The 26,414-nt window shown below is 44.2% G+C and overlaps 1 protein-coding gene across 9 annotated transcripts in view; it reads left to right on the top strand.

Annotated features, from left to right (window-relative positions):
* Positions 1-1,901: 1,901 nt before the first annotated feature.
* PHLDB2 (pleckstrin homology like domain family B member 2) overlaps positions 1,902-26,414 on the top strand; it is a 67,030-nt gene continuing 42,517 nt past the window's right edge. For 8 of the 9 annotated variants that reach the window (XM_033051593.1, XM_033051587.1, XM_033051592.1 and 5 more), the window contains exons 1-4: positions 3,130-3,170; positions 11,978-12,087; positions 15,271-16,619; positions 24,925-25,308. In XM_033051593.1, the coding sequence (XP_032907484.1) occupies positions 12,039-12,087; positions 15,271-16,619; positions 24,925-25,308 (1,782 nt within the window). In that variant the 5' untranslated portion in view covers positions 3,130-3,170; positions 11,978-12,038. Of the gene's footprint in view, positions 1,962-3,129; positions 3,171-11,977; positions 12,088-15,270; positions 16,620-24,924; positions 25,309-26,414 lie in introns of those variants that run through there. The other variant, XM_033051585.1, reaches the window with a different exon arrangement.

Raw genomic sequence — 26,414 nt, 5'->3', positions numbered from 1 at the left:
CTGCTCAGACCTATTTGTTTCTCTTCTCATCAATCATCTAATGCAAGTTCCTTTTGGACCTTTTTCAGAAGAGGTAGAGGTGTTGGGAAGGAAGAGGTTTCACCTGGGTCATTTTCTTGATCTGGTTTTCATAAATAATTGCGTCATCCCACCACAGAATGTAACAAATCATAGACTGTGAATCCAAATGAGTAGTTAAGGCACGAAATGGAAGACACCAGACCAGTTTTGCCACCAAAGAAAAGGCTGGGTGTTAACAGCACCCAGTCGTCAATGGGAAGCTTTATCTCAGCCGATTTTGTCAGGCTGAGAATAGCCTCTCCTGCAGGTAACATAAAGCCTGAACCAACTCCCAGCTGTGGGTCTGGCTCATTTGACAGAAATGCAGCCATGTCCACACCTGATGTGGATAAAATCTGTGAAGGTAAGGGACCAGGTAACGCAGGAGTTCTGACTGTGGGTGCCTGCTCAGAGACTACTTCAGTTCTGAAGCAGCTGAAGTGATCCCTCCTATGTTATAGAAACGCGGTATGTATAGAAGTATGGTAACAAAATGGCATTTTGTTGCCATTTTCAATGCTCCTGATTAAAGCATGCTTTTTTGTAAACATTCCAACATTTGATTTCTACTTATATGAATTTCCATGGAAACCAAAGTTTCATCAGGCATGCTTGCATGCTGAAGGGTGGAGAATTTTAAAAGCCTCTGTGATATGCAGTACAGTTGATGTTGAAGTGCAATTGCCATGAAAACTGTTAATGCTAGCTAGATGGATTGTTAAACTCCTCTATGACTTGTAGCTCTCACACAAGTTTCCATATACTTTTTCCTGACATTTTTTAAAATAGTAGCATTACTTCTTTTGCTCCAACAAAAGTCTTCAGCTCTTTAGTTTATGGAGGTTCATTTGTTTTCTAATTTTTAAGAATTTCCTACTCATAAAATGTAAGACAGGGGGGTTTTGTTGTTGTTTAATATTGCCAGACTCTTGCCTGTTAAACATTACAACTTACCAAGTCATTTTAGAGCCTCAGCTATGGCTGGTTTTGAGTACTTATTACTATTTTAGAAATAACTCCTATTCTGTATTTTTATTTCTCTTGCTGAAAAGAAACAGATGACACTGATTTGGACAAAGTTTTCCCAGCATTCAGATATCAAGGGAAACGTATGGTCTGCCTTACCCAGCTTTGCTGCCTCCTCACCTACTGGGTAGGAACTAAGTGAAGGAACAATTCAGCCAAGATATCACAAGTCCTTCAGAGCAACAGTTTGACCACAAGAGCAAAGTTGCAGCTTTCTGTACTCCTAGGCTTCATGTTCCCTAGGGAGATTTTTGCAGACTATTACTTACAGTTTTTCCCACTTAAAAGGCAAAGGAAGATCATGTGAGATGAAAGGAAGGCTGGCTGCTTTTGGTTCTGCCTGTGGCAGGATTAAAAGTAATTTCCAGTTCTACCAACTGTGAGCATGTCCTTAACTCTGCATTTACTACAGGCATATGCCTTTATTTTTTAAGTGTGTGTACTTCTTGCTTGCTCAGTGAACAAAACAGAAGGGCCAGGTTCAATGTAGTGGGAAATGAAACACTGTTTGTGGAGGCATCACAAAAACCATCTAGGTTCTGGTCTTTTAGAGTAATTAGTCTCAAGGCTTGCCTTTTTATAGTAAACTAGAGTAGACCCTAGAGTAGACCCCAGAACAGTCAAGGGCGCTTTTAAAAAAATGTTCTCTAGTATTGTGGGTGTCACTATACAGATTCCAGGTATTAATGAGTTATTGCCAAGTTTATATTGCAGTAAAATTGTGGTTGTAGCCAAGTAAAATATCCCCTGGAATATGTAAGGCAGGAAGTGTGTCGGAGCAAGCTCCGTTTGCACACGGGAACAGCCAGCAGTGGCGATTTACCTGGCGAGCTCCGGCTGAGCTTTGCCCCATGCCCAGGACCCCTGCCCAGCAGGTAAGGGCTGCTATTCCCCAATTCCCCCGCGGGGAAACAAGTGGGGAAAGGCAGAGCGGCGAGGCCACCCAGCACGAAGCGAGGTCTCTGTGCGGGATGCTCTGGCTGCCTGCCCCGAGTCCTGCGGGCTGGCTCGCATCTCCCGGGGCTTCCTCGCCCAGCCTGGCACTGCACAGGCGCTCGGGAAGCGGAGCTTGGCTATGCTGGGCTGCCAGCACCCAGTGACCCCGGGAGTGGGTCCCCGAGGCTTTGTCCCCTTTTTTCCCCCTTGTAACAGCTCCAACCCCGCTGTCCCTGTCACCGAGCCGGGAGCTCTGGAGGGTCCGGGCTGGCCCCTCCAGCCGCTCGCCAAACACGGGGCGGGCGAGACGCGCCGCTCTGCAAACACGCTTTGCCGGGCTGGTGCAGGTTTGTAGGATTGCTTTGGTGTGAAAAAGCCTCCGGCAAGGGCCGGCCGGGCTCACCAGCCCGTTCCGTGCTCTGGGAACAGCAACGTGCTGGTGGTGGCGGCTGCATCCTTCAGGGATGCATGGGGACTGCTGAGAGCCCCGTGGGTGTACACACACCAGGGTATCTATGTGCTACACACGTACTTTCATGGGTGTGTTTTTCTCAGGTGAGAGAAAATCTTGAACTTCAGGACCCCTCGGGCAGGGTGTGACCCCGCGCTGGGAGAGTGGCAGGAGCAACCCAGCCAGGGCACAGAGGCAACCCGGCTCCGCTCCGGGATGGGGAGAGCGGAGGGCAGCCCCTCTGAAACGCGGGGTTCCGCGGGGATGAGGAGCAGGAGGAAGATGAGGTGCAGGTAAAGCGCACCCCAGCCCCAGGCACGGAAAACGGGGCCCGCGCCCTGCCAGCGCCGCCCTGTTTGCTCAGCTAATCTCGCGGGCAGGAAATTGCCTGGCGACTCATATTTATGGATCCCGAAGAGCTCCACGGCGGCCCCTCCGGGGATATCCCCGCGCCCGTTTCTCCGTTCTCACCCCTTTCCCCTTGCTCCGTCCCTCCCCCCCCATCCCGGCTGCCCTTTGCCCGCCCCGCTCCCGCGACCCCGGCCGGAGGGGAGCGAACCATTCGGCCCGCGGGGGTGCCCGGCGCCGGCGGGGGGCGGGCGCTGCGGCGGGGGGCGGCTCCCGGGGGCGGCGGCGCTCCTGCAGCCGGGCGGGCGGCGGGCACCGGGATGCGCGGGGAGCGGCGGCGGAGGCGGCGGTGAGTGCGGGGCAAGCGCCGTCCCGCGGGGTGCGGGGAGCCCTCCCGGGCCGCCAGGATGGGAAGAGGCGGCGGGGCCCCGCGGGGATGGGAAGAGGGTCCCTCTGGGGCACGCAGAGCCTCTGCTGCTCGCAGCCCTCCCTGGTTTTTGGGATACTTTTAAGGGAGTTTGTGGCACCACCACCCCCGCGCACTCCCCCGCTCCGGTCCCTTCGCACGTCTGACGGGTGGGGGCGGTGGGTCCCCCCTTGCCGCCCGGCTGGGCAGGGACCCCGCAGCTGAAAGAGACGGGGCTCCCTTATCCCTGTCTTATCCCTTCCCTGCTGGAGAAGCCAGTCGCTTCTCCCTCTTTGTCCGGGTGTTCCCCCCGGTTGTGCCGCGTCCCCGCTGGCGAACAAAGCCTCTGCCCGGGGGCGCCGGGGACATCGGTGCGCGCTCCGAGCCGGCAAGGGAGGAGCGGCGGGGCTCGGCTGTGCTCGGTTTGGTTTTCCGCCGTCAGTAATCTACCTGGCGGAGGGCAAGACGCGGGACAAGGCTCTTTGTCCGCGATCCTTTGTTCGGCTGGTAGCTCCTGGAGGCTCCTGCGGCTGTGCGAGGGCTGCGGTGCCCGGCGGGGACGGGATCCCGGCGGGGATGGATCCCGGCGCTGAGCCGCCCATGGATGGATGCCGCCCCGGCATCGCCGGAGTTTAGCAACAGGATCCCGGCGGATCGGCTTGCGGACGGAGATCGGGGTCTGGGCTCCATCTCCCCTGGCACATTCAGAGCTCCTGAGTCCCTCTCGCGTAGCCCTGTCAGGTGCCCGCAGCCCCGGTGCTGAGTTCAGCTTGGAGCTCCGAGCTTTTCTCGGGAAGATGCCTGCTCCCCAAAGGGAGGGACGGGCTGGAAACTGCGGTCCCCGCTCCATCTCCTGCCCCAAAGCTGCCTGAGGAATGTACCCCTGTGCAGAAGTGTAAATAGACTGTCTGCGCTTGCATAAAGACTCGAGAGATGGGCTTTCTGCTCCTGCCGCCGAGGGCTTGCTTGATCTCACACACATGGCTTTTGTCACCAGTTCCTTTCTCCCCAAATGCTCGTGTTGTCACCCTGTCATCTTGTCTCTGTGCCCGAATCCTCTGTCTGCATCTTCAGGGCATCTGGGTGAACATGTTGCCAGTCAGAACATGGTGAATATTTCATTTTTGTGCCACACCTTCCCTCTCTTTCGGAGGAAGAGGGACACAAGAGCTGCCTTTTTTGCAGATTTTCACGTTTAGTGAACTTTTTAGGTTTTGTGTTCTCTATATTCTTGGGGATAATGTCCTGAAAAATAATTTACTGACATGGGAAAGGATCAGAGATGGGAGGAAGGAAGGTATGATAAGGATGGAACTGCAAAGGATGGGCTCACTTTCCCACAGCAGAAGGAAGCAGTGTAGGAAAGAAAGGAGATTAAGTGATCAGAAGATGGGAGAGTGCCTACCTTTGCTGCCATGGGCAAGGAGCAGTCTGAACTAAGAGGGTTGCAGAAAAAGCCATACCTTTATGGCTGTCAAGTAGTAACATCCTACCATTTCTGTATAGTTCATTTTACACAGTTCCTTTTCTACTCCAGCAATTTGTTCTGCTTCCATTTTGACAAATGTTAAATCGACTCATTAGTCTGTCCCTTTTTACTGAGGAAATGGAAATCTTTGCCATAAGCCATGGCAGGAAGAGTGGTCATTTTTTTCCATATCAGTTACTGTCTGTGCTTATCAGATATAATTATCAACCATATCCTTGGAAGTAGCCAAAGGCATCAGTTGACTATTGCTGAGAAGGAACAAAGCCCATCATGAAAAATTTAAAGTATTTTGGGTTTAGATAGGAAGTGGAGATTGGGTGAGCTAAAGGTTGCAGATCCATCTTGAGGCTGGAGTTGGATCAGAAGTACTGAAGCTGTTTTAATGGGAAGATCTTTTTTTGTCTTTTCCACTTGAAGATCCAGAGAAAAGCAGAAATAATCAAAGTAGGTGTGGGCAAGTGCTGGTAATTGTTAATGAAGAGATTAATTCTGTGTTCACTGCACATGTAGTGTATTATTTCCATTTTAATTTGTTAAAATGAATGGTTAATTCTGGTGTGTAGTAACTGCCGGCAAGGCAAACAGTGTTTCCCACTGAATTAATCAAGCAGCTATAAAACGATGTTCTGGGCGTTTTGAGCAGGTGCTGTTCATTCAGGATTTGTTTTAGACTGGTGGAGCACATCCAAGATGCCACAGAAATCCAAGGAGAGTTTTCCTCTGTAGAAGGAAAGTCCTCCAGAGACTAGAGTGTAGAGTGAACTGCGTAAACATGACCAAGTTTGGGTTTTCTTCTCACTCAGGTCTGGTGCAGGTGGAGTCAGTTTTTAAGTGAACCACTTCATTTAACTTCCTTTATTGTAGTAAATGGTGTAACTGCAGGTGGTGCACCTGTGTCCCTCACCTGAGGGAGTTCAGTGCTGGGAGCTGCTGATAGCTGCTGCCCCATGTTGGCATAGGCCGTGCCATGGCTTGGGTAGCCCAGCAGCCAGGTGGGTGCCACTCGGGCTGTCACTGCCAGGGTGGTGTTTGCCAAGCAGCTGTGATGGGAAGCATTCAGTCTGGGTGCATGCTTGCTGCCCTGAGAGTGCTGGGGAAGGAGGAGTGTTAAAGAGCCAGAGGGGACAGTTGGAAATATGGGGCAAACATCCCGGGAAGGAGACAAATTGAGGAGAAATGGATGAGTGAAACAGGAGGGACAGAAGCTGTCAGAATAAGTGGGCACTGGAGAGAACTGATTAACAGAAGGAAGTGACAGGCACAAAGTGGCAGTGAAAGAAATCAGCACAGAGGAAAGCAGATCATGGGCAAAGGTTGCCTATGTGGGAAAATGCAATAGATAGAAGAAAAATAGTAAGGACTTCCAAAGGAAAAAGAAGAAAAAGGGTGGATGAAGCTGTTTTGGTTAATTTTTCTATCTGCTTAGATTTTCTGGGCCTTACCTACCTGTTCTTATTGAATTTGTCAGGGATGCCCTAGAGGCAAGCTTGTCACATCAAGTAGGATGGGAACAGAGAAACTTCTCTTTAAGGTCTTTATGCTCTTGTACAGACAGAATTTCTGTTCCTGTATTATATTAATTTGGATACATAATTGTTTTGCACTCCATCCCCTTCCTGAAATTTTAGATGAAGAAAATCTATATTTATTTGGCTTCAGGAATGAGAATTATGTTGATCTAGAGTATTTAAGTGTATTTATTTGTACCAGCTATATTGTTTGGTTTGGGCTTTCTTAGTCTGCACAGTAAGCAGTCACAGCCCACCAGCAGAGCTTTGTATTTGCCATCTCTGTGTGAAACTTTAAAGTTTCAGTTTGCAAATCTTTTGAGCATACTCAACTTTTCAACAAGAAAGGAGTTAATGAAATAGCATCAGAATGATACCAGGGAGCTTGTCACTGCTGTCATGAGATGATACAGTCATTGGGTCAGATACCTGACTCTGCAGCTTAACTACCAGAAAGGCACCAAAATAGACAAGATGAGTATGGCTGGAGTGTGGCTTGTCCTCTGTCAACCCTGCTTTTCTGCATGATGAAAGGAGTTCCTTGTTTCAACAGAAATCTTTTCTAGTATGATTCTACCTGTCCTTTTCTGCTGTTGTTCGAGCAGAAAAGAATTAACTCTCCTTCTTCCTTCAGTTTATCTCAGTGAACTACTCCAGCTGAAACAGTGATTACTGTGACTGTAAGGTAAGGAGGAGGCAGTGATGTCTGCTAAAGAAGTGCTGACTGAGTAGGTGGTCTACTATCTTGTCTTACCAAATGCACAGGAATTAGTTTAGATTCATTGAAATCAGCACTTGAACAGCTTTCATTTCAGCTAAGAGTAGCTGCTGTGGCACAAAAGTTATAAAGCTTCAACATTTTCCTCAGCATTTCTATTTGTGTCTCACATGTCAGTGGCTTGACCCTCAGTTTGTAGTCACCCAGCTGCAGTATTTACATGGTAATGAATGTTTTCATTTTTGATGCGCATTTAAAATTGTCAGCTGTTGTGACCTGATTAAAATGATTATGTCCATCTATTGGAAAGAGCAATTGATGTGACAATGCCTGCAACATCAATCCTTATCAAATAGGAGAGAATTGTATTTTAACAGTAAGACAGAGTAATTAAAAATGTCATATTTTTATGGTTTACGAGGGGGATAATGTTACTTAGGGTTTTTTCTGTTGCACTGTTTTATTTCCCCTCCTTCCCCAGTATCCAACATGATAATTTCCCAGAGGAAGAGGTAAGCCATAAGAGCCACTTCCTCTGCCACTCCCTTTTCCACATCGGAAGCCTGCAGGATTGCAAGGGAGTGACTTAGTCAAATATGATTCACAGATATTTGACTTTTAATTTATTGAGTGTTGCTGAAGGTGCCAAGCTGTGAGTTTTAAGAACTAAAACATTCTTTGCCTGTAACCAGACCTTATGCTCACTTGCATGCAAGGACCTATGTGTTGCAGGATTTATATCTTGAAAAGACAGGGACTGAGCAGATTTCAGGGCTATGCTGGCAAGAAATTAGGTGTAGTTTGGGGTCTAGTGTATTATGGTGTGGGGGAGCAGGAAATGAAGAAGGATGTTTAAGGCAACCTTTAGATCACAGCCTTGCTGAGTTGTCCAGTTTTTAGCAGAGATGAATTTTCTGTCTGTTAAGGATGTGTCCATTCATGGGTACAGAATCTCCACCAAATTATGCAGGTGCCTTTCTGTGAATATATTGTTTTAGTAAGACTGGGCTTGGGGAAAGGTGAGTTTCCATGTGAGTGTTCTGGAGGTAAACACTGGATTCCAGCAAGTTTCACATTGCCATCAGATTGAGCCTATCAAGGCTTTTGTTTGTAAATAAGCAGAGCAAGTCGGGTTTGATTTAATCAGGAGTAAGTACATTGTCCTCAGATTATGCAGGAAAAAGGTAAACCAGCTTGGTGATGGAACAGTCTGTTTATGCACGTAGGCGTGCTATACTGTGGGAAAATGAAATCTCCAGACACTGCAGCCATCAGCACTCATTCACCAAATTTTGTTCAGAGTGTGAAAATTCAAGAGGCTTTCTTGTTTCCAAGACAGTGTGTGTTTTATTGAAATGGTTGAAACAGACCCTAATCATTTGAAGATCTTGCTGCAGAACAAATGAAACTCTAATGATGTGCAGACAGTGCCAGTGATGGGCTTTTGTCCTCACCCCCCATCAGTTGGGGTTTCATCTGTTTTTCCAAGACTGATGATACACTGCTGTAGGAGTTTCTGAAAAGAAATGTCAGAGATAGTAGAGGTGCCAGGAGCTGTAGGGAGCCGCTGTTAATGTTCAGTGAGAAACTGAAAATGAAAAAACAATGAAGAGCAGAAAAGCCTTAAAAGATAGATGGCCAAGTTTGAGGGTTTTGTTTAAAACTGTTTATTTTCAGTCAGAGAAGCGCCTTGGCGATGCCTGAGGCACTGCAACCCTCTTGATTGGTAACATAAGGGCAAAGTGGGTGCCAGAGCAGGCTCTGCTGAAGGGGGCTGGGTATCAGCCCAGGCTGAAGTGAAGAGGTGAGAAGCTTATGTGCTGGGAAAACTTTGCCCTAAATCTATGGCTGAAATGCTGGGAATGCTGTGCACACAGGTAATGTACTTGTGGCTTGGTTGAGCTTTTTGCTCCTACACCAAAGTGACCTGGTTTTGGCTGGGGTACAGTTCATTTCTTCCTGGTAGCTGTTGGAGCATTGTGTTTTGGATTTAGTATGAGAATAATGTTGATAACACACTGATGTTTTCAGCTGTTGCTATGTAGTGTTTCCGTCGATCAAGGACTGTTCACCTTCTTATGCCAGACCAGTGAGGAGGCTGGGGGGGCATGGGAAGTTTGGGGGGGTCACAGCTGACCCAAGGGATATCCCACATCCTATGGCATCATAGTCAGCATACAAAACTGGGAGAAGAAGGAAAAAGAGCATTTAGAGTGATGGAACCCTGCTTTCCTAGGGGTTTAACTCCTTATTTTGCTTTGCTTTGTACATGACTTTTGCTTTATCTGTCAAACTGTCCTTAATTTAATACACGTTTTCCCTCTTTTATGATTCCCTCCCCCATCCTGGGTGGGAGTTAGCAAGCAGCTGGGGGGCTGAGTTGCCAGCTGGGGTTAAACCACTGCACAAGGGAAAGGAGTTCTTACTGCAAAGCCACCCAGTGTTATAATATCTTAAAACTGGAATCCTTTGTTTGACTCTCTGCTTGAGTTGTGAATCACTGTTTCTTCTGGTCGTTAGTGAAACAAAACTTAATTTGGCCTGGGCACTGTAGAGATGAAACATTGGTAATGCTGTATACATTCACTTCAGATGACTTTATAAATCCCAGATGAAATAATTTTGCTTCGTTCCAGACAAGGCAGAGCGTGGCATGTGCTCTGTAACACGAGTCAGCCTTTCTGGAGGCCCTGCATAACCTCATCTGAAAGAATATGATTTCAAGAAAGCGGATAGACTGTGGATTTTGAGCTGTTTGTTACATTAGCTCATTAATTCATTGATTGTTTCTTGGCTCTGCTCATAGTGGAGAGTTTTTTTAAAAGTTCTTTTCCCCTTCAAATCCAATTATTACTAAGTGATGACGTCTCTGATCTCTCATCCTCTAGGAAGGGAAGTGTGTAATGAATTCTCAAACCTGAAATGAAACCATATAAATATTTAACCTTAAAAAAGGTTATTAGCTAACCTAGGTATTCACCAAATTGAATAAAAGATTGAATTTTAATTGCATAGAAACCCTTTCAGCTGTGCTCTCCTTAATGTTTGTCACATTGATTAAGTGGTAGCTCTCACCTCACGAGCTGGGAAGGATGGGGTTTTTGGTCATCTTAACCATAAATCAATAATATTAGAGACATGGGAAATGCAGTGACTTTTCCTGTCTTTTTAACCAACCCTTTGTTCTGTCTTCTAATTCCAAATTGTCCATGTTTTGTTTTTCTGTTCAGTGATACGGTGACATCTTTGTTGCAGAAAACTGAAATGTTGAGTGTCACTAGTTTTCTGTGTCAAGTTGAACATGGCTTGAAAAGATGAAATTTTGGGTTTTTTCTGGGGACCTCTGGGCACAAAGTGCAGTATTTTTAGTAGAGATGACACAAGCAATATGCCAAGATGTCAGCATAGTGGCAGTATTAACTGGATTTATGGCCTGACCCTTCAGTGTTGGTTGGCAGACAAGGGGCAGAGCTGCTGTCACGTCTTTCTGGGGTCAGCTCTGTAGCTCAGCTGTGCCAGGGCTCCAGCCCCACTCCAGCAAAGCTGGTGCCTGGGATCTGTGCAGGCTTCGAGTTTGGACAGTCTGAGGCATGCTGGAAGGAACTAGGGAAGGGCTCTGTCCATAGGTTGGAAGACAAATGAGGTAAAAAGGATGGTAAATGTTTTGTGTCAATAGAATGACCTTTTGAGGATCAAAAATTGCCCAGGTTCTTTCCCATCAGCTGCTCTGCAGAATTTCAGTCCTGTTCTCTGGATCCTTGGAGACAGTTTTGGGGAACAGTGGATTATGTGATCTTGGAGGAAGCTGCATCTTGCTTAAGGAGCAGAATGGGCACAGTGGGGTCAAAACTTCCCTTAGGACATGTAAGAGCAGAGAAGTGACCTCTACAGAGGAAGAAAAATCATTGCAAAGTGTGGCCAGCACAGGGGCATTCCTGGGGGAGCAGAGTGGCCTCCGGGACTGGCCCTGCTTGGAGGAGCAGGAGAGGCAGAAGGCAGAGGTCAGAGAAAGGAGCCTCTCTCTGCAGGGATCAGCAGCCAGCTCCCTTCTCCCAGGGCTGTCCTCCCAGGAGAATTACATGAAAAAGCATGGCACAGAGTCTGTGCTCCACAGACCTGCAACCTTGGGGCTGGGATGGCTGCAGTTAATTAAATAGGTGACTTGTCTCTAGACAGCCACAGACATCTGTCTCCATTCTTCACTTGTTTTTCTGACATGTTTCTATTTGCTTGTCCAGGGCTAAGCCCAGAGGACCTACAGATGGTCACCATTAATTTTGTCACTTAATGCAATTTAAATTTTTTTTCTCAGCCTTTTAAAAACAGATGTGTATGAAAAATAAATAAGTCTTTTAATAGTGCAACTCACTAGAGGTCTTCTATTTGGATTTAGATTTAATTTTAGTTTTTAGTGGCTGGGATTCAATTTTGGCATTTCTTTTAAACCATGTCTCTCTTGTAGCCATATCAATTTTTAATTTGATCTTAAATAAACTTTCAAGATTCTCTTTGCATTCCTAGTCTGGCTTCTTTGGACACTCAGGAATCATTGCATGCCAAAACATTTCCTTTGTTTTGGATCACATACCTGGTTTTGCATAGGTTTATTCATGATTTCAGGATGCTGGTGTTGCGTGGGCTGAACTTGGGCTATGGGCTTTCCAAATAAAGTCTTCAGCAGCAAAGTGCAGCCTTGTTAGTGATTCCTTAAGGAAGCCACAGGATTACAGACAAAACTCGGGAGCTGTGACTAGTAACTGCCTGTACAGAGTCAGGATCGTAGATAATGGCTTGTTATCAAAAGTAATGATATGTATTTTTAAACAGATAAACCAGCTGCAGACAGGTTTGGTGTCTTTTTTTTTTTTTTTCCCCACAGTCACCATATTAAACATGGAGTGTATCTTTCAGTATATTTCTCTTTGAGTTGCGTCTGGAAATTTTACCGTAAGAAAAAACAGTTGTACTCTATATTATGCACTTGAAAAATATTCCCAGGATACTCTTCTTAACAGTTTTTTTACTTTATTTTCAGGTCAAAATTTATCTGGTTCACTCAAATTAGTGTCGTTTTAACCATCCTGTAGAAGAAAAATATGATGCCAAACAGAAGTAACCTCTCCTCCTTCCAGAATGTTGGATCAGGTAATCAAATAAAATGAAGTTTGTTTGTAATGCGCTGAGATCTTTCAGAATTTTTAATTGACTTTGGCCCTTTAATTCTCCTGACACATGGATAAGATCAGTGCTCTATTCTTATTCCATGTCTAACTCCATTTACCAGGCAGAACAAGGCCACAGCTGGATATGCTGCAGACAGACAGCCCTCCCCCATCACTTTAATGCCTGTCTGGAATAGATATCAGTGACCCCCAGCTAAACAACTGGGGAAAGGAAGAAAAGGAATGAGGGAAGGAAAATAAAATAAAAAGAAAAATTAAAAAAAAGGAAGAATTTCCTTCTGTAGCTCCAGGCAGCAAATACTTTGCTGAACAGAGGACCCTTGTGCTCAGCATGAAAGCTGGGTCTGACCTGGATGCAGGATGGGTTCAGGGCACATCACGAGCTGGGGCTCCCATCCTCAGTCCCTATAGCTGCATGCAGTTTCTGCTTTCTACTCAAACATTACCCTAAAACTAAACAAAACAAACAAGATCTGGTTGGTGGGAAGCAGCTATGGTTTATTTAAACCTGTGCTGTTGTCCAGTTGGGATTTAACTGTATGATTGTGGCTGGAAGCAAAAACACAGAAGAACTGGCACATGGGATAGTAGAGAAAAGCTGAACTGGAGTGGCTACGTGAAGGTATCGTGACCTTTTCTTACTGTACTTGCTTGGATTTCAAGTATACAATGAACCCTTCACTGCTGTGGTGAACAGGCATGAAAGTTTCCATGAGCTAACTTGTTTTTTGGCAAAAGCACCCAGTCTTTGAAGGATTAAATGTGCCCTACTGCTGTTGCAAGGGAGTAATGAACAATTATTAATGTCCCATTAATATGTCTGCCAAGCTATTTATAGAGGAGCCAGTGAAATTTATGCAAAAATATTTGATCTTAGCTGTGTTAGTTAAGGTTAGGACAGTACAATTTTCATATGAAATTAGATTTCAGTTTTAAGAGAGATTTGGAAGAGGGGAGGAGAAAGAGAGACTGAGATGGAAATTAGGGTCAGTTCCACAATGAAAGGTTAAGTGTAAAAGGCATATGCATTGTGCTTTACATCTGGGAAATAACTTCTACATCTTATTCTCCTTCCTTAAAACATCCACTGATATGATGAATGCTTGATTTACCCAGATGATGTTTTCTTGTCCTGACAAGAGTTCTTTTGAATCTGGGTCACATTTATCCTTTTGTTCATTTGAACTTCATTGCTGTTATCAAAATTTATGAAAATAGCTAAAAAATGTCAAGTAAAATATCACAATATAATTAGCTGCAGTTTCACTGCTCCAAGTGGTGATGGTGTGGTGGTGAACTCTGAACTCACTGGTTCAAAGGCAGCTTAGATAGTTGTATCATCATGATAAGTGTGTTAAAATTATAATATAAATCCCATAATTACATATATTTTAATTTATAAAAAATACCAAATTCTGTGTAGTGATGGACTTGAAATTTAGTTTTGAAGGTGCAAATTAATGCTTCTGGCCACTATCAGAGCTTGTAATTAACAACTACTTAACCCAGTCCAGAAGGTCAAGAAGGTGGTGTATTTTACTTTGATTTTTGTGTTTGTGTCCCCTAATGCTGGCTCCTTTTATCTTCTGCCTATCAATTCCATTAGTAATGATGGTTACCTTGGTTCTCAAGCTGATGGCTTTTTTTCCTTAATAGCCAAGGAGAGCCTGTTATTGCATGCCTGGGTTGCAGCAGAGGATTGCTGATGCCCTGGGCAGTGGTGAATTCCATGGTCTTGCGCCTTATCATCAAGGGAGGTTCCAAAATGTGAAGAACACATTGCTACCTTCCACAAGGTCTGAACCTAGTGATTCTCAATGAAAGCAGGTCATATGAGCTCTGGTGGCGGACAGGAATCCCAAATTCTGTCTCTTGGTTCATATAATTGCCTGGAGCAGTACTTGGACTAAAGCATTGCCTCTGAGGATGTTAAGGGCACTTTACACATTAGATTTTCCCACCGAGTGACAAGCTGAAATTCAATTTCTCATGAGGATGCTGAAGTCACAGGTGAAATGGGACTGAGCCAAGAGTAAATCCCAGATTTGACCCTTGTTTTCAGAAACAGCACTGCTGGCACTGCGGTGACACTTAGGAGTGCTTTATTAGCTCAGAGCGTAGGCTGGCACATCCCAGGAGCTACTGTGAATGTTAGTGGTGTCATTTCTACATCAGCTGAGGTCTAAGTGTGAGCCTGCTGGGGGTCCTGTTGATGTTCTGCAGTAACTGGCACTGTCAGAAGCTGAATTCCTTTCTTTGCTTTTGGCAAAGTGGAGCTCAGAACTGTTTGCTAGAGCTTGACACATTGTTCAACAGTGACATCCACCACAGCAAAGGCTTTTTTGGTCTGTGCTCTCTTCCTGAGTATAAATTAGATTTCTGAAAAAGCATTAGGATCTGTAACCTTCCCCCCAGCTGTATTTTTTGATAGTCATGTGGTGTTGTTTTGAATGAAGTCATGCAACCTGACATTCTGCTTCCTTAAGGTTATCTTTTAACCAAAGTTCTCTTTGCAGATGTAGTTACAGCCTTGCATTTAGAGCAGTGAGCTGAAACACCTTGAAAAACGTGCCTTGGTTTTGTATTTTACCACTCAGCTTTGCAGGACTATCCACAAAGTAAAGCAGAAAGGTGACAAACTCCTACTGAGCTTTAAATTGAGCTCCCTAGTGTGTCAGGGCTCAGGTGCACTAGCTGCAGATTAAAGGAAGAGGTGGTCCAGAGCAGCATCCTGTGTCTTTGGCCCTGGGAGACCTGAGTTGGGTTCTTTACTCTGCTGTCTGCAGAGTAAAACGTCAGGGCAATAATTCTTCCTTACTTCATGGATATCTCAAAAGGCTCTGGATTATAAAGGCTGAGCCACAGGCTCCTGCAATGGATAGGATAGCAAGGAAAGAATCTAGACTCTTTCCAATTGTGTTGCTGATTTTGGTGTGGTTTTGTGCCTCTACCCCTTCTTTTTCAGTCTCCCATCTTTTGCAGAAACAGATGGGAAAATTGCACATCTCCTCCTTTGCTCAGTGATCTGAGACACATTTGCTACAAGAACAGTAATTATTGCAAAAAGTGTTTATTTTGCAGGCATGCACATGCAAAAGGCTACTTACTTGCTAATTTATTTTTTCTTGTTTTGTCTTCTTTACAGATTCCAGTAAGATTATGGCAGACTATAGCCACTCACAAAAACAGATGGAATTACAAAATGCTAGTTTGGGAAAGGGTTCTGTGGCGAATTCCCTTGAAAATGGACTCCAGGATATTATGGAAAACCTCAACACGAAGAAATATTCATCAACTCTTAAATTTAAAACAAATGGGGACTATGCTGGCTCTTATTTAACCCTTTCACAACCTATGCCAATTAAACCCAATCCTTCCACCAGTGTTAAAAATACACACTCTATTAACAAAATTCAAGGAGGCAAGCAGTTCCCCTGTGAAAGCCCATATCTTCCAGATAAAAGTATCTCTGTAAAGCATTTGGGTTCCATATCAGGCTTGTCTCCATCCCTCAGTGGGTATAGTTCAGGAAGGACAGATTTTGACATTCATGCCAGCAGAGAGAATGAAAAATCCCTTGGACCCATGGATAAGTTTCACTACTCAAAGTACAGTCAGAGAAATAAATCTTATGACAACATCTACTTCCCAGGAATGCTGGAGTCAAAGAAGATCTCAGGCTCTCTTCTGACTATGTGGAATGGAAGCTCGGGGAATGAGCTGGTGCTTTCACCTGGCAGCAGTTCTGGGGCAGCCAGCATGCCTTCTAGCCCAAAGCAAGGCAGGAGAATGAATGCTGAAAACAGTCTGGCCCTTCACATAAAGCCAGTGAAGTACAAGGATGGGATGATGGAAACTCTGGGTTCCCGGCCTAGGAAGTACTCTGGGGGATCTCTAAGTCATATGGGAATGTACAGTCGTTCCCTTCCCAGACTTTATAAATCTACAGAAAACCAGCTGGTGCCATTAAGTTTGCCCCCCAGAAGCTCTCTGGGTAATAGTAAAAGGAAAAAACTTGGAGAAAAAGATCTACCTCAGAATGCTTTCGATGCTGATAATTACCTGAATTTTTCTTCTTGCAGCTCAGGGGTTTCACCACTTGCCAACTCTGTCTCTGGGAGTAATCCCTACGTCAGTTCAACTCTTAGTGTTCCTCCAAGCCCTCGTGTTGCTAAAAAAATGCTTTTAGCACCTTCTTCCCCCTATCTCCCTGATGATTTTGATAGACTTGGACTCTCAGGAACAAGTCCCAGTAGTTCTTTGTCCCCAGTGGATTTTGACAGGTCGTTCTCTGTCCGAAGAAACCTTTCCACCAGTTCCGTGGAACTCGATGACCCAGATCTGGAAAGTTACAGACAGACGCCAAATTCTCTGCAGCCGTCCATGCGAGAGCGGAAGAACAGCATCAGCTCCATTTCAGGAAGGGAGGACCTCATGGACTACCACAGGAGGCAGAGGGAAGAGCGACTGCGGGAGCAGGAGATGGAACGACTGGTAATTTGTCCTCTTCCTCTTCATGTGATATTTGTAAATACCTGGGATGTTCAGCATTTGCAAAACACCTGTCCCAGGTCTAGCCATCAGGAAGGTACAGCAAAGAATAAGCTGCTCTGTTTTGAAATTCAAATGCAGCCTGCTCCAGATACCTTGTTTATTACCACAATCCATTCAGCCACCCTGAAACTATGTTGGAACCCGTGTAAATTTTATGCAGTTAGCCTGCGGGCTGTGTTAAAATGTCTGCATACATAAAACCCACAAATTACACTGCAGGGATCCTGCAGGACGTTTTGGTTTAGATGATGGCACTGTTTTGTGATAAGTGGGCAAAGAAAAAGAGATTCTGTTTTAAACTGCTCAGCCTTGTGTGCTGCAGAGTCAGGTATACATTGGTGTGGGCTGAAGTTTTTTCTGCTTAGTTTTCATTTTTTCCTTCTTGCCTGTTCATTAAAATACAGGGACAGTTTCCTTCTTTGTCTCAGTCAGTGTAAAGCAGTGCATACTGCCTCAGCTTGGGATTATCTAGGTAGTAAAATGTAATTTATGTATTACTGAAACAACTTGTGGGTAAGAAAAAAGGTCTTCAGAACCCACAGGGATGTTTGAAACAGTTCTGTATTGCAAATGTCTCTGGAAGAACACATAGCAGTTTTTCCAAAGGGTTTTCAAAGTAGCTTTGGGACTCTCTGACCCTTTTATCATGTATTCATATTTTATCATCCACATAGAAACAGAGGTCATTAGATGGGCCAGTTGGTATTCCTGAGTCTTAAATTTGAGACGTTAACTTTACATTTGTGTACCTTAATTCACATCTCATGAATTTGACTAAAATGGCAATAGGATACAGTTTGCATACAGACAGCAAGCCTGCAGGAAAATTCACTTTCTGGGCAGGCTGGAGGTGAAGAGCCATGGGGAGGATGGATGTAGGGGTACTGGGAATGTGGGAGAAGGGGATGCCTGACAATGACCACTAGCAATGACCTGGTGCCTGTGCAGGGCCACAGTTCCCATCCTGAACTGAACGAGTGAGCAGGTTGAGGATAAAGAGATGTAACCCAGTGAGATGTCTCCCCCTTCCCCATCTCACCTGTGTCCTTGTGCAAGTTGGTGAGGAGCCTGTTACACAGACAGGAGGCTGCCTTTCCCCCCATTCCACTGATCACTGTAGTTTATAACATGCACGTTGCTGTTTGCAAGATGTGAAAAAGCCTTTTCCTGCTCAAAGAAGGACCAGCTGTGAGTGAAATGGCTTGGGTGGCTTAGGACAGAGCTTTTGGCAAACATCAGAAGAAATGTTGTTTCTCCCTCTTCTTCCTGCCTTTGCCCTGCCATTCCTCTGCTCCTTTCAGTAATCTTTTGCCTGGTCCTGGTGTGTTGTGTGTGCAGTGGTGATTGCTGCTTTGCTGCTTATCAGAAGGTTTTGCAGGCAGTCATGCTGTAAAACCTGAGATAATCAGTCATAAAAGCAACGTATTTGTATTTCAAAGAGAACAGCCTTTCTTTTTTATTATTTGTAGTGAGGGATGAAAGATATTGGGTTGTTTCAGTATTCAATGATGCTGATAATCATTCTGGTTTTATACTTGGACGAAATGGCTCAATATTTCCTTTTGCTCAACAATACTTCCTTAAAGTCCCAGTTCTTCAACAAGAGAATTTGCTTACTGTTTTTCCAAAGCTTTTGGAAAAGAAGATGATGTTTTGTGGTTGCATATAATTTGAATGTGAAGGATTTTCCTTCTGCTTGAGTTCATCTTATACTCAAGACACTGCTCCATACCTGCTCCATTCTCCATTTGCTAGAGCTGTCTGGTAGAAGAGTGAAAACACTTCCAATGGTTTGAGACTCTGAAAAATTTGCTATAAGCAGGTTTCTAGATCTGAGAAGTAGAAAGATATATATTACGAAGTCCACACATCAGTTCTTTGCATATTAGGACCTGTCCTGTTCTGGTGTTATTTTATTTTGTCCTTCTGTGTGGATCCCTTCCAAAGGATAGTAAAGCATCTGTTCAAACAGGGTCTTGATATATCCAGCCAGAGCTTCCAAAGAACAATTTTGTTTTCCCTGGTGCGCTGACATGGGGAAAGGATCCATGTCTGCTCAGGTCTCTCTTTTTATGGGGTTAGGGAAGGTGTGAATGAAAAACCTCAACTGAAGAAGCACTCATGGATATCAAAACCGTGTGCTCTGAGCTTTCAGTATTGTGTAAAAGCACAGGCTCAGTAGCTGGCAGGTAAATGGCAGGGGAAACGTAGTTTCTCTGTGCACAAGTGTCAGGATTTTCCATACTGGGTTTTTGTAGAATGGTAGGGAGAATGACAGTGTAGGAATACTCAAATAAGTCCATCAGAAAACTAACACCCTTTTTTAGAGGACTAGACTACTCTGTGGCCCAGATAAGAAGTGGAAAGTATCTTTCTTTGCACCAGCACTGCCCCTGTAGCTATTCTGCTGGCACAGAGTGGCTTGAAAATGTTCTATTGGATAGCTGATACTTCCGGATTTTTTTTGGTAGTAAAATCCATGCACTCATTGCCATCTGACCTAGTATCTGTCCTTGAACTCTTCTGTTTACTTTCACTTGTTTACTTTTTCTTTTCCATATAAATTATTCAATGAGTTTTACTTGTGTTTAGTTTGCTTTTGAGTGTCAGAGGCTTCTCTGGAAGTTTGTGTTTAGAGCTGCTGCTGCAGCCTGCATATGAAAATAAATGATCTGCTGTCATTGCCCAATGAAATAACCAGAGATTTTAAAGGAAAAAAAAAGTAGAAATATTAAAAATATGCCAGTTGGGTTTTTCTTTAATTATTTAAAAGTCCAAGTGTTAATTTGTTCCACCAAATACATATGTACTTGTGTAGGATTTGGAGTTTTTCCACATCTATTTCTTTAGAACTGCTGTCTGTGCTGGGTTCACATAAATTAGCTGAAGACTGGTGCCACTTCTGCTTTGCCAGCCTGTTCCTTTGTGGCTTGAAGAGCAGGGGGAGCTGGCATTCTCCCTCCTGCCATGCCTTTGGGATGGGGGCTGGTGCTGGGGGCTGCTGGGCTGTGGGAGCAGGTGGGGCAGCCCAGGGCTGCTCCTGGCACAGGAGCTGGGTCACGACCTGCTCCTGCTTCCTCTGCAGCCCAGCTGACCGGACATCACATCCTGGCTAGGGATGTTCATCCCAGCTGGACACAAGTACAAGTTGGAGCAGCTATTGCTGACACCAGCCCAGAAGCCTTACAAACAAGGGAGAAAGTTACTGCTGGGATCTAATAATGTTCAATGTGGTTCAGTTAGCTATTTTTTAAAAATTATTATTTAAAGAGGAAATCTCACTCTCTTATTTTCCTATCTGAGATGAAAGCCCAGTTGTGGCAGCTGCTGGAACTAAAAGGGGCTCTTTTTCTTCAGGGGTGGTTGGGAGTGGAACTGCACAGGCAACACAGTTGGGTAGATATTATGGGCCATCTGTTTTCTTTGATAGCTGCTTGTTTAAATAGCACTAAAGTTTTCAGTGCTGGTTTTTAGGCAGTACAGTGTATTTCCTCTAGATGGTGGTAGGTACCTAAAAATTGGATGTGCAGTAGGTTTGTGATGCCTCCCATTGCCCAGCTGTCCGTAGGGATCTGTAAATGTACATAAACATGGTTAATGAAGTTTTACTAGATCCAGGATTTGTACTGGGAGAGTTTTCAATTTATCAGTGCCTGAATGAGCAGTAATAAAATTCAAGGGGCTTATTCCATAGTCTACTTTGTCACAGTCAGAAGAGCACTGAATTTCATTAGTTTATTCAGAAGTAGGGAATAATACAGAATATCCCTGTGCCTGGTTTGCATTGATGCCTTGCAATTTAATAAGATGTGCTAATGTGAAGGTGTCCTGGTTTAGGGCAAATATGGGAGGAAAAGGGAAAATGAAATGAAACCATTTTTGAGTTTTTAAGATGGTACTGCTTTAAACTCATGGTTAATAGAGCTTATGTAAATCTTCATATGGTTTGTGTAAAACCTCATATACATGTTTTATAAATCTATATTGGCACTCTATCTTTCTACAGACCCTTTAAGCATAAAATGCTCAAGCTGTATGTAAAACTGTAAGTGATTAGCTCTTGAAGGAGCCAAGTAGACAAAGGCTAGCTTCTATGTAATTTTTCCCACCGCTAGTATTTGACACTCTATAGTGTTACAGAAGAGCTACTTAATATCATTTAATTTTGTAATTGAACAAGTGCTGTATAATAGGATAAAACCCCCTGCAGAATATAACTAATACTGATGACTCCATAACTTTCCAGGAACATTCAGTTTCAATTGTGTTGTAAAACATTTCTGTGGGGTCTTTAATGACCCAAAATCTGGATTAGACACGCTTATTTTTCGCAGCTATATATATTATACAAATTAACACTGTGGTCCAGCAAGAAATAAATTACAGGAGACCTGTTCTCATTTACAGAATTTAAGTACTGCTCTGGAACTCTGTCTTCAGGCTCCTGCCCTCAGTGTGGTTGGAAAAGAAGCATCTTCATAGGTACTATAGGGAATAAAGGGCTGGACAATGATGTTATTTTGGCAGCCAGTGGCATTCCCTCAGGAGCAGGACACATGCCTCAGGCACAGGAGCTGATTTTTGGAAAGTCATCTGCTCAGCTCCTCCCTGCAGGCTGTCTCTGCTCTGTGCCACTGCTCTTCCCTGCCCTTACCAGTCTTTTTCTCCTGTGCATGCTCTGGGAGGGAAAGGACAAAGCACACCTGCCCCTCTGCTGTGACCTGTGCCTCTGCGCTGCTTCTCTGTGCAGGTGTCTCTGCTGCCAGATCTGCCTCTGGGACAGGGACATGGAACACAGGTGCTGCTTCTGAAAGCTGTGCTGCTGCTGGTAACTTTGGAGATGAAGCACTGGCTATAGAAAAACAAGGCAATGAGGAAACAATCTAGTCTGGAGTGAGAAACTGGTGCAAACTGGAGGGAAGGGAAAGAACACTTGGAGAACTGTTCTCAGTCCCAGTTCAAGTTTCTTGTTGAAATAAGCTCCTTAGAAAGGTAGGAGTGAAAGAGAAAGCTTTCTCCAGCCCCTTGTCCATGAGGTAGTGAATGTACTTGTAGGAAGGAAAGTTTGGGGGTTTTCTGCAGCTCTCTTCCCCAGTATCTCTGCCTCTTTCCCCACCATCCTTTTTGACTAGCTGCTTGCTGAGAAGGTAATCTTTGTCACAAGGGATAGGCTGCATATGTGTTTTTAATGAAATTTGAAGTTATCCAGTTCTTAATGGAACTTATCTGAAAAGCTTCCTGTTTACCACAACTGATTAACCAAGGTTTGCCTTGATATCCAGATACAGCAGCACTTCTACACATTTGTAAAATTTATAAATGTGATATGTAGCAGATGAACAAATCTAGGAATCACCGCATAGTTGCTGTTAGAAAAAGTGGGATATTGATCTCTGCTATTTTGGAAATTTTTTACAGGGTACCAGGGATGTCTCTTAATCAATAGCAGAAGAGGGTTATTACCTCCTTATCCCACCCTTATCCTTACATTTGGAGCCAGCCATAGGTGATGTGCAGCTTTCTCAAAGCCAGGAATAGTGAAGCTGCTCAGGCAGAAACTGCACAAGACCTGTTACCTCTTTTTGTAGTGGGAAAGAGAATTACAGAAAATACAGAGATGTTTAAATCTGTTAGAAAGGACAATTTATAGGGAAACACACTGACCAGCTCACAAGGCTTGATTCAACATCCCCTTCTCCACCAGAGCCATTTCCTGTTTGTGACATACCTTTTTTTTCCCCTCTGCTGTGTTCAGTGTCACAAATAACTTGTGTTGTATCTCTTGCAAAATTATTGACTGGATTTTCCACATGCTACTCGTTCCATGTTCTTCATTGCAAGGGTGCTTTCCTAGCTTGCTTCTTCACTGAGAAATTCATTCTGGAAACAGTTAGATGCAGGTGTGCTGGAGCTGGAATGAGCTGGCTGAGATGAAATGATGAGAATAGAGTGTATAAAATAACCACTGAGCTTCCTGTCCATAAGCCTCTCAGCACATGTCAAAATAGAAGTGAGAAATATCAGTATTTCTGTAACGTGTCGGAAAGCTCATCGGGAATTTTTTGAAGACTGGTTTTCCTGCAATTTTTAAGCTTTTTTTCTGAGCAACTGAGACTTGATGGGGGTAAAAATGAATCCCTTTTTTTTCGTGACTGCTCAGCAGAGGGCTGGTTTGCAGCCAGAGCCCCTCACCTGAGCACTTAGACTGGAATGAGCAGTGGCTGTGCTTTGAAATTTGGTTTCCTATTATTGCCCAAGGGATGGAAGCTTGGCTGGGGTAACCCAATACAGCCTGTTGTTGCAGGAGGGGTGGGACCTCGTGTCCTGATGTCCATGTTTCCTGTCTGTAACCATTAGGGCAGGCCTGATGCTGTCACAACAGGGAGAGCTGCATCATTACCAGCTGTCCCAGCCAGCCCTTGCACAGGGCTCTAGGAATTGGGTTGCCTGGCCAAAACTCTTAGTAAGAGGGAGGATAGCGGCGTTGGAAGGGTAAGGGAAGAGGCTTAGGGTCTGGCAGGGGTTGCCTGGAGGGAACAAGGCTTTGGAGAGTTATAATTATGTCGATTTTTTGGGGTTGAAGGATGGCTGAGATTCTGCTGGACGTACTTAGTGGAAAATAGAAGTTTGCGGTCGCTGCCCCTGGCTCCGTTGTTTCAGCGACTCATCTCGTACCAGGAGGATTCCGAGGAAAGCTGCAGTGGGAACCTGGGAATAGACCTCCCAAAGGCAAAATTGCTCTCACAGCACTCTCTTGTTTGGGTGGTGCTTGGGAAGGGGTGGGTTCAGATTCTCCAGCTCAGAGGTTTTAATTGCAGGTGATGTGCACGTGTGGTGCATACAGCCAGGTGATCTCTCAGTAGCCATATAAAACTCTGGGTGCGTGTAACCAGTGTTAAATTTTCATTCCGTGCTTCATTTTCATTCCTTGCTGAAAGCTGAGGCAGTGCATTGCCTGCCCTGTTTTGCTTGATCTTTTGTTGTCACTTGCTGTTGGGCATAGGAAGTGTTGGGGCTGGCAGAAGTAGCTGCTGTGCAAATCCTCTTTGCCAGGTAAATGCAGTGCCAGGTAGAGCTGGGAAAGCAAATATGTCTCTAGTGGTTCCTGGGAGGGAGGCTGAGGCCATTGGGTTTTTTTTTGTTTTCTTTAAATACTTCTGTAGAAGGATTTCCTAGAAATCAGAAATTAGATCATTAGTGCAGATATTAATGCCAAGCATGAAACTCTCACAGTGGTCTTTTTTCCAGCAAAATTTTCAATAGACTTATGGTAAGCAATTTTTAATTTTTTTTCTTTTTCTTTAACAAAAGTAACATGAAATTACATAAATGCTTTACCTCTTAAAAATTAAAAACTATTTAAAAATACATCTGAAATAGAAGTTACCAGAAGCTATGCATACAGTAAATTAAAGCAAATATAGCTTGCTAACGGTTGATAAAAGGTATCGTAGAGATCTAGAAATCCTTCAGAAATTAAATGTTTATCACAACTTCAGGCATATCAAGTCAAAATGGCACAGCTACTCTGAATCTCAAGTTTAAAATATTGTTATGTATCCATAGGGAATTTGAGTAAACTGGTAAATAAAGATTTCCTCCACTTCTATGCATTTGACAGATGTTATATTTTAGATGTGATACCTCTTTTTTCTGTTAATGCTCCTAAAACTGTGCTTTTCAAAATGTGGACTAATTCTCTCAATATGAAGGAGTCACAGTTAACAAAATGGAAAATCCAAAAAAGTCAGGAATGGGTGAGTTCATGGAAAATCTGTGCAGTATTTTGCAGCTTGATGGGAATATAGCGTAAGTGTGAAGTGGAACAATTAGTGATTTACGTAGTGAGATCACTGGATGTGTCTACATTTAAATGGGGTGTAGACACAAAAACCTCAATAAAAATTTTAAAAGTACATTAATTCTACAGAAATGAATAGCTAGTTAAATAAGATGTCCTAACATTTCTTTCTAATGTAGAAAATTTTAATATTCTTAAAATCTTCTTTCACATTAATTTTGATTCTTCATCTTGCACTGTAATTTATTTATTTATTAGTTTATTATCTAGTGATAGATGGATTTCACATGGACTTTAATCCTTTACTCTAAAACAAAAAAACCAAAGCCAAAGCAACAAAGAAACAAAACCCCAAACAAAACAAAAAAGCCCAGTAAACTTCTTTGTAACTTCACCTTACTTTAGCTCACATGTGACACTCAGTGTTATCTTTTCCTGAACTAGGAACGACAGCGGCTCGAGACAATCCTCAACCTGTGTGCAGAATACTCCAAATCCGACGGCGACCCTGCTGCAGCTACTACAGTTGCTGACGTTCAAAAAATTAACAAAGAACTCGAAAAGCTCCAGCTCTCTGATGAGGATTCCGTGTTTGAAGACTCCCAAATGAATCTGGAGACGAGGTTCAGAGGCCACTTGAAATCCTCGGCGAGCGACTCGGATTTCTCGGAGCTGAGCAGCCACAGCCGTGGCACTGCCGCTTACCTGCCCTCGCGGGGGCTGAGGGCTGATGAGCCCTTCAGTGAAAGCACCAAGCCTGCTTCTTTTGCTGCTCCCAGCTTCCTGAAGGACCCCACCGAGTCATCCTACCTGAGCATCACACCAAAGGTAATGCTCTGTAGGAGGAGACTCTAATCCAGGCTTGAAATCCTCCTCTAGGAGTTGGCCGTCCTGGCAGGGGCCACCATTAGGCTGGCTTAGGTATGAGAATTAATCTCAGAACTCAGTTTTATAAGCTATCAAATATAGAAAATATAGCCAGCAAAATGTAGCAGCCAGCAAAATGTAGCAGCCAGCAAATGATTATTCCATATTTTGTGGAAGCTAATGGTACTAGAAGTTGTTTGGTTTTTTTAGTACTGTTCAGGAAAAGTTTAAAGATCTTCCAAGGGAGAAGGATTTGCTTGAACAATTATAGCTACTTAAATAAAGAAGGTTTCCAGAACCCTGCTTAGCATCCTGCTGAGATGTGGGAGGGAAGGGATGCTCTGCTGTTTTCTCCCAACCTGAGGCTCTTGTCAGAGGAGTATGTTTTCTCACACTCACATGGGAGGTGAGGAGGAGTTGCCTGACCCGAATTTCCTATCCTGTCTCCTTTCCTGGGGTTGGACTTGATGTACTTACCAGATCAGCTGCTGTCTCTTGGGGATGATGCAGTGGCAGCAAGCCTCCTGCTCAACTGCTGCCTTTAATAACCTGCACCTCCTTTCCTGTGTGCTTCTCACTGCTGTTCCATTACTGAAAGGAAGTTGTCCTTTAATAAAGGAGCTAACGGCATCCCTAACCATTTCCTTGCTAGTGCAGCAGCAGCCTCCTCCAGGCTATGCCAGAGCAGCAGTGTAGCAAATCCCAGTGGCAGGCAGTGTGTTACATAACTGGATTCAAGAGCTGGAATCAGGAGCAAAATGAGACCATTTCTGTTTAACAAGGTCACACCTTCAAAATACTTTGTCTCTTCCATTTAGTGTTATTTATGCATTGTATGATCTTCAGCATGGTTGTGTGGCTCAGGTGAATTGTATTTAACAACCCTGCTACACTCACAACTTGGGAGTCACTAGTGTGTGTGTGTAGAAGGAGAGAGGTGTGATAGAAACACATTTTCACCTCCAAAAAGTGATCTCTCTGGAAATCTGTCTGCAGAGTCTTCTGGTGTGAAATTGTATTGAACAGAAACGTGCTGTTTATTATGGCTTGACTTGGTCTTTCCATGT

Source organism: Catharus ustulatus, chromosome 2 (assembly GCF_009819885.2).
Source record: "Catharus ustulatus isolate bCatUst1 chromosome 2, bCatUst1.pri.v2, whole genome shotgun sequence".
NCBI lineage: Eukaryota > Metazoa > Chordata > Aves > Passeriformes > Turdidae > Catharus > Catharus ustulatus.
Note: the sequence above shows the minus strand (reverse complement) of the source record. Positions and strands in the feature narration are given on the sequence as shown.